This window comes from Mus caroli, chromosome 17 (assembly GCF_900094665.2).
Source record: "Mus caroli chromosome 17, CAROLI_EIJ_v1.1, whole genome shotgun sequence".
NCBI classification, from domain to species: Eukaryota; Metazoa; Chordata; class Mammalia; order Rodentia; family Muridae; genus Mus; species Mus caroli.
In genome coordinates, this window is record NC_034586.1 from 20,423,778 (window position 1) to 20,435,165 (window position 11,388).

General features: G+C 55.6%; 2 protein-coding genes across 21 annotated transcripts in view; one reads left to right on the top strand and one right to left on the bottom strand.

Moving 5' to 3' along the window:
• The window catches only part of Pkd1 (polycystin 1, transient receptor potential channel interacting), a 49,410-nt gene extending 45,538 nt beyond the window's left edge, over positions 1-3,872 (top strand). For all 6 annotated transcript variants that reach the window (XM_021150069.2, XM_029471412.1, XM_029471414.1 and 3 more), the window contains 7 exons: positions 586-727; positions 857-982; positions 1,188-1,362; positions 1,478-1,768; positions 1,850-1,984; positions 2,061-2,366; positions 2,461-3,872. In XM_021150069.2, the coding sequence (XP_021005728.1) occupies positions 586-727; positions 857-982; positions 1,188-1,362; positions 1,478-1,768; positions 1,850-1,984; positions 2,061-2,366; positions 2,461-2,928 (1,643 nt within the window). In that variant the 3' untranslated portion in view covers positions 2,929-3,872. The remainder of the gene's footprint in view (positions 1-585; positions 728-856; positions 983-1,187; positions 1,363-1,477; positions 1,769-1,849; positions 1,985-2,060; positions 2,367-2,460) is intronic.
• The window catches only part of Tsc2 (TSC complex subunit 2), a 35,698-nt gene continuing 28,179 nt past the window's right edge, over positions 3,870-11,388 (bottom strand). For 6 of the 15 annotated variants that reach the window (XM_029471416.1, XM_029471419.1, XM_021150061.2 and 3 more), the window contains 13 exons: positions 10,484-10,696; positions 9,594-9,797; positions 8,886-8,954; positions 7,812-7,942; positions 7,048-7,538; positions 6,771-6,846; positions 6,516-6,602; positions 5,684-5,870; positions 5,382-5,521; positions 4,608-4,686; positions 4,449-4,540; positions 4,270-4,368; positions 3,877-4,180 (listed from right to left, as the gene is read on the bottom strand). In XM_029471416.1, the coding sequence (XP_029327276.1) occupies positions 4,016-4,180; positions 4,270-4,368; positions 4,449-4,540; positions 4,608-4,686; positions 5,382-5,521; positions 5,684-5,870; positions 6,516-6,602; positions 6,771-6,846; positions 7,048-7,538; positions 7,812-7,942; positions 8,886-8,954; positions 9,594-9,797; positions 10,484-10,696 (2,033 nt within the window). In that variant the 3' untranslated portion in view covers positions 3,877-4,015. Of the gene's footprint in view, positions 4,181-4,269; positions 4,369-4,448; positions 4,541-4,607; positions 4,687-5,381; positions 5,522-5,683; positions 5,871-6,515; positions 6,603-6,770; positions 6,847-7,047; positions 7,539-7,811; positions 7,943-8,885; positions 8,955-9,593; positions 9,798-10,483; positions 10,697-11,388 lie in introns of all 15 variants that reach the window. The other 9 variants (XM_021150064.1, XM_021150059.1, XM_021150065.1 and 6 more) reach the window with 3 other exon arrangements.

The following is an 11,388-nucleotide window of genomic DNA, read 5'->3' on the forward strand; positions in this document are numbered from 1 at the left end:
TCACCCTGCTGGGGGTGGTGGTCCATGCTCTGTCACCCTGCTGGGGGTGGTGGTCCATGCTCTGTCACCCTGCTGGGGGTGGTGGTCCATGCTCTTTCACCCTGCTGGGGGTGGTGGTCCATGCTCTGTCACCCTGCTGGGGGGTGGTGGTCCATGCTCTGTCACCCTTCTGCTTCCTTAGCAACCTGCAGCTGAGCTATTTGAACTCGACTTAACTGTATAACTTTTGTCCTCGTTAGTTTTCTTCTGTTGCCTTTTTAAAAAAAAAAAAGATTTATTTACTATTACATGTAAGTACACTGCAGCTGTCTTTAGACACACCAGAAGAGTGCATCCAATCTCATTACTGATGGTTGTGAGCCACCACGTGGTTGCTGGGATCTAAACTCGGGACCTTCAGAAAAGCAGTCAGTGCTCTTAATTGCAGAGCCATCTCTCCAGCCCCTTCTGTTGCCTTTTTATAACATCATAATTGCTTCATGGGTGGCTAAGAGATTTGGGGAGGTCACAGCACAGGACCTCAGCTCAGTTGAAGAGCGAGTCACCCATTGGGTATGTCCTGAGTCCTGGCTCTCTGCTTTCTAGCATTTTGCTCAGATCCTTCTAGCTCGGAGCACATGTGTTCAGCAGCAGGAAGCTTGAGCACCAGTGACTATGGCATTGGCTGGCAGAGTGTGGTGCAAAATGGCTCTGAGACATGGGCCTACTCTGCACCGGACCTGCTGGGGTGAGTAGAACAAGAGCCTAAGGCCCCACCTGGGTGACGTTCTCTAGAGCATCTTCTGGCCCCCTTGGGGGCATGCCTATCAGATACTCTCAGGACTAGGGAGTTTCCAACCCTGCCCTGTCTCCACAGCGCCTGGTACTGGGGATACTGTGCAGTGTATGACAGTGGGGGCTACATACAGGAGTTAGGTCTGAGTCTGGAGGAGAGCCGTGCACGGCTGGGCTTCCTGCAGCTGCACAACTGGCTTGACAGCAGGTGGGTGCTGAGTCGGGGAAATGAGTAGGAAAGTAGCCGTTCCCTTGGCAGGCTCTGAGCCTCATTTGTAGCCTGCTCTCCCCATGCCTAGCCCTGAATCCCCTGTGCCCCTCCCTCCCTCCGTCCCTTCCGTGTCTCCCGTGTCATCCTGTATCCTATGCTCCTATGCACACGGTCCCTCATGCTGACAGCACCCTCCATGCAGGAGCCGTGCAGTGTTTGTAGAACTCACCCGCTACAGCCCTGCTGTGGGGCTCCATGCTGCTGTTACACTGCGCCTCGAGTTCCCTGTAGCCGGCCATGCACTGGCTGCCTTCAGTGTCCGCCCATTTGCATTACGGCGACTCAGCACTGGCCTGTCTCTGCCACTGCTCACCTCGGTATGCCTTTCTACTTGACATCTTTCCTTGGGATCCTGATCACACCCACAGGAATCTGAACACTTGACAACACCCATCACGTATCTCCTCTCTACACCCCCCGTCCTGCCCCCAGGTGTGCTTGCTGCTGTTTGCCCTATACTTTTCCATGGCCGAGGTGCAGACCTGGCGCAGAGATGGGTGTGCGTGCACAGCAAGGCCTGACACCTGGGCACGGTGCCTACTGGTGATACTGACAGCAGCTACAGGGATTGTACGCCTGGCCCAGCTGGGCATTGCTGATCGCCAATGGACCCATTTTGTGCACGACCATCCACGCCACTTCACTAGCTTCGACCAAGTGGCTCAGCTGGGCTCTGTGGCCCGTGGCCTGGCAGCTTCACTACTCTTCCTGCTTTTGGTCAAGGTGAGGTCAAAGGTGGGGTCTGGTGGTGACTAGGATCAGAATGCCATGGCTGGGGGAAGGCTGACTGCCTCCTATCCACAGGCTGCCCAGCAGCTGCGGTTTGTGCGCCAGTGGTCTGTTTTTGGCAAGACATTGTGTCGGGCCCTGCCCGAGCTCATGGGAGCCACCTTGGGCCTGGTGCTGCTCGGCGTGGCCTATGCACAGATGGCCATCCTGGTAGGTCGCTGTTGTGTGGTATCCCAGGGAAGGGCCTCCCCCAGGCTATGCCTTCACCTGCATCTCTTTTCCATAGCTTATTTCCTCTGGTGCTGACACTCTCTACAACATGGCCCGAGCCTTCCTGGTGCTGTGCCCTGGGGCGAGGGTCCCCACTCTGTGCCCTTCAGAGTCCTGGTACCTGTCCCCTCTGCTGTGTGTGGGGCTCTGGGCTCTGCGAGTGTGGGGTGCCCTGAGGTTAGGGGCTATCCTCCTGCGTTGGCGGTACCACGCCTTGCGTGGGGAGCTCTACCGCCCAGCATGGGAACCCCAGGACTATGAGATGGTGGAGCTTTTCCTGCGTAGGCTTCGGCTCTGGATGGGCTTCAGCAAGGTCAAGGAGGTGGGTACGGCCCAGTGGGGGGGAGAGGGACACACCCTGGGTCTCGCGAGCCCAGGGTGCAGCCGGACTGACCGAGCCCCTGTGCCGCCCCCAGTTTCGCCACAAAGTCCGCTTTGAAGGGATGGATCCACTGCCTTCCCGCTCATCCAGGGGCTCCAAGTCATCCCCAGTTGTGCTCCCGCCCAGCTCAGGCTCAGAAGCGTCACACCCGTCCACCTCGTCCAGCCAACCAGACGGGCCGAGCGCCAGCTTAAGCCGCTCGACGCTGAGGCTGGAACCAGAGCCCTCTCGTCTCCATGCTGTGTTTGAAAGTCTGCTTGTCCAGTTTGACCGACTCAACCAGGCCACAGAGGACGTCTACCAGCTGGAGCAACAACTCCAGAGCCTTCGAGGCCATGGGCACAGTGGACCTCCTTCCTCTCCCTCCCCTGGCTGCTTCCCAGGCTCTCGGCCAGCTTTGCCCAGCCGCCTTTCTCGGGCCAGTCAGGGGCTGGATCAGACTGTAGGCCCCAACAGGGTGTCCCTGTGGCCTAATAACAAGGTCTACCCCAGCAGCACTTAGGCCCTAGGGGTCTTGGCCATTCCCTTCCCTGGGAATGCCTGAGCTTCACACTGGCCTCTCAGAGCCAGGGTGGACACCACTCAGTATTACCTTCTGCTGCCCTCTAGGTTGGGCCAGGCAGAATGGCTGCATGCCAGTTCTTTTGGGTACAGGTATTGCTGCCTTCCTTACCTGTCCACATATGGGGCTTCAGCACTTTAAAAAGGCTGTGTGGCCAGCCAGGACCCAGGGTCCCCTCCCTACAGGAGGACACAGCAGTATTGGACCAAGTGAGTACCCAGCCTCCAAGACGCTAATTTATTCGCTCCCTCTCCCCCCAAGTCCTCAGGTTCAGCGGGCTGCGCCCAGCTCTACCCCTAGGTGGCCATCTCCTCTTGCTAAAAATCTAAGCTGGAGGGAGGGCTAAGCTACACTTCTCCTTTATCCGTCCCCTAAGTTATTACCCGTCTTGTTTCTGCAGCGTACTTGCCCTCTAGCTACCATCTGCTTTCTATGTCCACCATCAATAATTTATATGGGGTTAAAATGTATATATTTTTGTATGTCAGTATTTTCTACTTGGGCTGAAAATGGGTCCATTGTTACCCAGGGCAGGGGTACAGGGGAAGCTGCAGCTATTACTGGATCCGAGTCTGGCCTCGGGCAGGTGCTGGACAGCAATTGGGGCCACCATGGCCTTGTTTTCCTCCCTTGTCTGGGGCCAGGCAGCACGCAGATCTGCTGGTTTCAGATCTGAGCAAGGGCAGGACTACTGTGGGATGAAAGATGCCAAGAAGTTACTGGACAAGCCCACCAATGGGGCTTGCCCCCATGGCGGGCAGGGGAAAGAGAATGTATGTGATGGCACCTGCCTGCTTCTGTGGGCTCAGCTGCAGCTCTAGCCTGGATTCTGCCCCAACCCCAAACAGACAAGACAAAGTCAAATAAAGAAGCTGTCTGACTGCTGTCTGTGCTGCTCTCTGAACTCCAAGGGCCAGATGTGCATGTGCAGTTTATTTCATGTAGGAGTACAGTCAGGTGTTACTGGGCAGGGAAGGACGGGCCAGCTACATGGCTGGCCACAGGACTAGTCACGGATCTGCTGGCCTCACACAAACTCTGTGAAGTCATCCACGGAGGAAATGAGGCGCTTCCGCTGGCCTGTTTCATAGGTGGGTGTAGCCTCAGTAGGGGCTTGAGCTGGGACTTTGGTGTGGGCTGGAGGGTGCATCAGAGGCAAGCTTGGGTTTGAATAGTGCACCTCTTCACGGATCTAGAGAGAGAGAAAGCTCTGGCAGTGAGTCCAGAAGTTCTGTTCAACCAGATTCAGACATCACATCTCTGAAGCCCTGTCCTCCCTACCCTCTGGCGGAGACGCTTAATGTGGCGAAGTCTTGCGATCCACTTGGAGGGATAGATGTCAGTGGGGTTGGATCGGCTGTGGTGTACCTGTGAGGCCATCTGGAGGAGACAGAGCAGGATGGTGACAGTGAGCAACCACACGACTATCTCCCCAGGCTGCCGCCGCCGCCACCACTCACATTTGCATGCAGGGCCATCTGTCGGGCCACAAAGGACAGGTTACGGTCAGACACAATCTTGGCCACGCTGGTGTCCACGAGGCCCTCCATGTCTGTGGAGACACATTGTTCATACCCAGCTCAGGCCAAAACTGCCACCCTACCCAGCCTGGGCCTCACCTTTCCTGCACTGCAGGGTCAATAGGTTGCACTTGTAGTCCAGCGGTGTGATGATCACATGGACAAAGTTGAACTGGCCCTGCCCAAACAAGAGGAAAGTCACCCGGTGTGAGCATGTGCTAAAGGCCACTCTGCTTCCCGGCTGCGTCGAGGTTTATCACCTCGATGAGGCGGCATTTGGCCACTTGCCTTTGACATCTCTGGCTAAACAGCCTACTCTGCATCTGGGCCTGCCCACTCACATGCAGGTTTATGTGTTCAGCATAAAACATACACCCTGTCTTGCAGGCTTCCTGGCACTCCTAAAGTACTCCCGATACACAGACTATGCATAAGTGACAGAGCTGAGAGTGTTCTCCCAGGACGATACTGCCCATGGGCCCCTCCTATACACTAGCTTCCCAGAGCCCTGCCTCATCTCTCAGTTGTGATACAATGCAGACCCAAGTGTGCTACAATGTGTCCAACAAGGACCCTTAAAACACTCCTGTTGAGCACTGTACACCCACCAGGACATATTCACCTAGTTAGTCTTGAGGGCCACAGCTCCTCCTATATATGAAGGAAGGTTTTGTGATCATGTCTCCTGTGTCTCTGATAGCCTGTCCCAGTGCATGGGGCGCCCAAAAGTGTACCCTCCCAAGACACTCAAGGCCACTTCAAGATACATCAGCAGTCATTTTTGTAGACAGCCTGGACTGCTGCTGAGTCTGGTGATGGCAATGGCAGAGCACAGCCATTGCCTAGGCAACCGCACATGGAAATCTCACTCACCTTAATGGTGCCCAGCTTGAAGTCCTCACCAGAATCATTGTAGATGATAGAAACAAAGTCATTGCCCAGGTGCCGTTTTTTGTCACAGCGGTGTTTGTCCACATCCTTGGTGGGCATCAGGGTGGCAATGTGGAAAACAGCTGTAGAGTGGGTGACACTGGACTGGGTGCCAGGACAGGACACCAAATGCTGCACTTTAGGGCCCAGGCTCAGACCTCTGTATCCCTCCAGATTTCCTGTTTTCTGTTTTGTTTTTTCCAGAGGCAGGGCTTGGAAGCAGGCCTACCTAGAGGAGTACACACCTTGCATGATGTCATCATGCCAGCAGTAGGTGAACTGTCCATCCTCGCCACATACATCCAGTCCACCTAAGTACACCTTGTCTGGTTGGCAGTCCTTGAGCTCAATAAGGCGACCCAGGCCTGTGAGAAACTCCGTGTACCTGTAAGAGCCATGCTCATTTGACAGGATGGCCAGCTCACTGCTGCTCTGTGGGGAGATCCAGGGACAAGAATAGTAACAGTTCAGTCACCTGGCAGGCTCGGCACGGATGGGAAGCCATCCCCCACTCAGTACCGTCATGCTTACAGCTGTTCAGTCTATAGACCTGGGTGCCAACTGGCCTCCCTCCCTTCTCTACCCATAATACATTCAGCTAGCAAAATCAACATACCCAGAACCTTAGCACTGCTCCGTAACCTTGCAACCAAACCCAATCCTATTCCTCTAGCTAGGATAGTGATGACCTAATTCCACCAAGGCACTACACAGCAGAGGGATACTTTTCAAAATGCTGGCATTAATAATGGTGGCTCAAAGTAGTCCAGGGTCCCTACCTCATAAGAAGTATGGCTCATGTTCATATACTGGGCTGTGAGATTGTCCATGATGGCCCTCTGTCCTGCCACTTAGCTACACTCATTCAGTGGCCCATCCTGGGACCTCAGACCTCTGCTATTGCATGTATGCACCCTGCAGTTCTCACAGCTCTGCATACCAACCCATTGGCCTGGCATTTCATGGCTGTGCTTCTGGCTCAGGACTCACCAAGCCTCCAGAGTATCAAAGGATCAGAGACTGAACTCTGACCCACTGCTGAGACCTAGTAGTCCTATGCTGACCCCAGGGCCTTACCTGGCCTTCTCCCACATACAGGACAGCAATCTTGTGAGTGTCATAGGATGGAATCTGGTCAAGCAGCTGTACTGACCGTTCAAAGGACTGCAGGCACACAGAGCCTATGTGAGTTCAGGGCAGACACTACCCTGCCACCAGCCACCAACCCAGACAGCTACATAGCACCAGTCCTCAGGATGACTGTCTCGACCCAAGAGGAGACAGACCCTCTGTGACCCCACCCCTACTGTGGCAGAGAGAAGGCCGGCCTACCTCATTGGGCAACAGGATGGGCTTATTGGACTCATCACCAAAAAAGGGCGAATGGTAGAGCTGTAGGAACACAAAGCTACAGAGAAAGCATTGGTCAGGGCGGGGCCGATGGCAGGACCTAAACTCAACGGCCAAGGACCCACCCTCCTTATGGCTCCCACCAGCTACAGGAAGACACAATTCGTGGCTGCCTGTTCTCCCGTGCAGTGTATGGGAGCTCCAGCCAAGAAGAAAGTGTATCCCCTGGAGTTGGTAGCAACCTGGGATTTGTGCCCACCTAGGGTTGATGCCTGGCACCTTCTCAGCACTGGAGGCCGCAGCTCTGCTCTTGAAGTTATCCCTTTCTACCCTCTTTCCCCTTCGTGATGGAGCAGAATCAGAGATGGTATAGCCTCGGGGCCGGAGGCCACTGGGGGAGCGGGGAGAACTGGAAGGCAGAGGACCTTCAGGTGGGACTGTGATACGGCTCTCTTCACCTGCAGCTGACCAGGTAGCTGCTTCCCCATCCAGGATCCCTGACTGGGACCGGACCTTAGCCTCAGGACTCAGCCGTCCAATATCAGTCTTGTCCCCTAGGTCTCCAAGGATGTCCTGTAAGGTCTGCAACTCCGGAGAAGAGCTAGACTTGCTCAAAGGCTGTGAGGGTTGGAAGGAGAGGTCCACGGCAGGCCGAGCCCCCTCAGAGGAGATGGCCCGCTCAATGGGGATACCCCCTGCAGCAAGCTCCTCCAAATGGGACTTTTCTTCCTGGCTAGATGCTGAGGATGACTGCAAAGACAATTTGGAAGAAACACTGTTAGGAGGCACTGAAGCACCAGGGCCTCTGGCTCCCCCTCCAGGCCTGCCATCCCTTCTGACAAACTGAAAAAGACCACAATAAATGCCACCCAGATAGAGGGTGAGAGACCCAGAGGGTGGGAGCAGAAGCAACATGGGGGAAAGGCCTATCAAGTTCACACAGCAAGTCAGTACAGAGCCAGGAGGTCTGAGGTAGACGCTGTCGCCTGCCCCAGCTTTCCCTATGGCTCCCATGATGCTCACCCGGCTGTAGGTGTCAGGCCGCTGGCAGTGCCTGTCTGTACCTAATGCCGCCTCGAAATCCTCCAATTCGGGGGGCTCCACTGGCACCTGAGTCTCTCCTAGACTTCCCTCCTCAAGGACCATGGCCGAGTCTGGGAGAACACAGACAGGGAAGCTTGCTATGTGCTGGGCAGGGCGGACGCTCAGGTGACCTCAGAACACCAGCTTCTCCCTGGACACCAGCTTCTCCCTGGTGGAAGGGCAGCGCCTGCAGAGCTGTCCACCCTCTGCCCGCCGCTGCCACTGGAGCAGGCTGAGATGGACTCTGCAGGCCTGGGGAGCCCTGGCTCTAACACCTCCAGCAGGCCAGTGTGCAGCAGCTCCACCCACCCCTGCATCACTAGCAAGGCAAGGAGGAGAACAGGGCTCCAGCGTGGGAGGGGTGCAGGGCCTGAAGCCAGCTCTGGCTTTGGACCTGAGAAAGAAGCTGACAGGATGTCCCTATATGCAGACTTGCAACCCACTCTGAAAACAGAAGCTTCAAGTGTGGTACTTGACGGGAGGGATGAAGTCCCTGGGCAGAGCATGCCAGGGAAGGGGATGTGTAAGAAGCAATCAAGGGTCAGTGCAGCCTGACTGACACCTCCCCTAGCAACTGCCCACACTCCAGCAGCCATGTATACAGTGCCCTTCCAAAACTGGCTCCAGTACACATGAGACAACTGCTATGACGAAAGGAGATGCACAAAACAATCAGATCATCAGTAGCTAGCAAAGGGTCTCACCTGGGCCCTAGGGCCAGGCTCAACCCCAACAGCTGCCACCCACAGGGAAAAAGGAGACCTACCCAGCCCGTCAGTCAGAGGCCACAAGAGCTCAGAAGCAGAGCTCAGCTCAGGATAGGTGTCAAAGGGTCCCCATGGGCTAAGCACAGGTGTCCTACACAAGATGTCCTCATGTCAGCCAGGACCCTACTCCCCAAGGGTGATGAGAGGCCCAGCCAGCCATGGAAGGGTGAGCAGATGGGGGGGGGGGTGAGGAGAACAGCGTCTATGAGGCAGAGCACATGGTTTCCTCGCAGGGACGCGCCAATACCTGCCCAGGAAACGCTCCTGTGCAGCTGTCCTTGGCAGCTGGGCTGGTACAGGGAGGAGAAAGAAGCCACTGCAAGGGAACCACGCGAGTAGCCTCGTCAGCGGCAGAGACTGCACAAGGCCGAGCAGAGAGGACGGGCATAGCCCCGGGCCTGGAGAGGACAGAGGGGAGGACCAGCGGCGGCCAGGGCCGGCACACAGGGCTCCCAGCTCTCCAAACTGCATGCACAGCCTCTGGGAGGTTACTGCTGGCCAGCTGCTGACATATGGATGTCCTCAGCCTCCAAGTGCCATCTGTGGCCACATGTGATCAAGGGCCTAGCTGGGCAGGGTTGGCAGGCCAGGAGCACCCAGGCAGGCAGGCAGGCTCAGGCATCCCACCCCAGGCCCAGGGTGTGCTCAGCTGCCCGCAGTGCCTCCTCACCCCAGGCCAAGCCCGTCATGGAAGTGCCGCCAAAGACTCCAAAGAGCTCCATCCAGACACTGCCAACCTTCAGCAGCATCCTGATGGTGGCAGCAGGTACCAGTCTCCAAGGAAGAGAGTTTCTTCAGCAGGCATGAGCCCGCTCCTAAACTTTAGGGACCAGAACACTAGTATCTTCCCCAAACACCCTGAAAACTACACGTGAGAGGCCTCCATAGAGGAAGCCTTGCTGTAGTCAGACTGGGCATCTGAGCTCGGCACTGCCCATGCACGCTCTGTGCTCACCTGTATTAGAGCGTGGGAGAGTAGGAGGCTTGGCGGTGCCAGCCGCTGGCACTGACAATGACTTGTACAGGGCCGTGTCCCGGTGCTCCTTGAAACGTTCAGCAGCCATAAGGGCATTGGACAGCTCTTGCAGGGGCATGTTGTTGATGTCTGAGGAGAAGGGGCTGAGCGGGTTCTCCAAGCTCATCAGCCAGCTGGTGTTTCCTGGGGGTGGGGTGGGTGGTACCTAAGCTGTAGGCCATACCTCCCAGTCATGCCCCACCCTTATCACTATCTCCAACAGCCTATACCCACTCACACCCTGCGTCGGTCCAGAGCAGCACTAGACTGAGGCCAGGCAGGCCAGGCTCAGACACACCTCAGGGCTGGGGCTCCTCAGACAGCCTGGCAGCCCAGAGCCTTCTCCTTGTACCACATCCACACGGCACCCACGACTATTCCTGGACTTAGGTTCTTTGTTAAGCCCCTCTTGGTGACTGGCATGCCCCTGCTGCAAGCTAAATTCATGTGCTAAACTCAGAGAGGATCTCAGAACATGACTGTGGAAATGGTAAAGAAGTTAACAAGGTCAAATGAGACTACCTGAAAGTTGGCCCTGTCTAATGCCTGTGTGCTCATAATAAAGGGGATGGGCTCAAGCACGAGGGCAGAGACGGGAGCCACCTGCAGGCTCAGGACTCAGAAGGAATCTGCCCTGCCCACATTCAGTCTCATCTTCTGGTCTTCTACACCCAGAGACTAAATGTCTGAAGGGCATGTCGCCCTGTTTGGCACTTTTGCAAGTGCCTCAGCCACCACCCCTCTGAAGAGCAGCCTCAGAGCAAATGTCTCAATGCCCCTATGCTCTGAAGACCACTGGGCACTCTCCAGGCTGCCTGCTCTCTCAGTACCTGTGGGTCTGCGGACCAAGATTTCTGCCCAGCCCTGGGTCAACAAAGGCACATAGGCTGCCAGATTTGTCTTCTCTGCTGTTGGAAGCTGGGCTCCTGCAGGGGGCTTCTCGGGCTTCGCTGCTGCCGCCGTCTGTGGTCCCAGAGAAGCAGGGCCACTTGGGGGATAGGGAGCTGAAGTATCCAGGACACCAACTCGAAGGCCATGGCCCCCTAAAAACAAGGGAGTTTAGAATTGGTGACCACTTGCCCAGTAAAGTCTCCAGCAAAGAGCAGACCCTTAGACACAAAGTCCAGCCAGCCTGGAAGCATCTGGCCCATGCCCAAGGAAAACTGAGACAGGACAGCCCTAGCCCCTGGGTTTGGCCCTTCAAGAGTGGTAGCCTCAGAGAGATGGCTCAGTGGTTAAGAACATTGGATGTTCTTTGAGAGGACCCAGGTTCAATTCCCAGCACCCACATGGCAATTTACAATTATATGTAATTCCAGTTCCAGGAGACACACAGACACACATGCAGGGAGAACATCAATGCAAAAACAACCAAAAACCAGGCAGTGTTAGTGCATGTCTTTAATCCCAGCACTGGGGAGGCAAAGGCAGGTGGATCTTTGTGAGTTCAAGGCCAGCCTGGTCTACAGAGCAAATTCTAAGACAGCCAGGGCTACACAAAGAAACTCTGTCTTGAGAAAAACAAAACAAACAAACAAAAAAGAAAACAAAAAAGAAAAGGAAAAGGAAGGAGGAAGAAGGAAGAGAAAGAGAAAGGAGGAGGAAGAGGAGGAGGAAGAAGAGGAGGAAAAAGAGGGGGGAAAAGGGGCTGGTGAGATGGCTCAGTGGGTAAGAGCACCCGACTGCTCTTCCGAAGGTCCAGAGTTCAAATCCCAGCAACCACATGGTGGCTCAC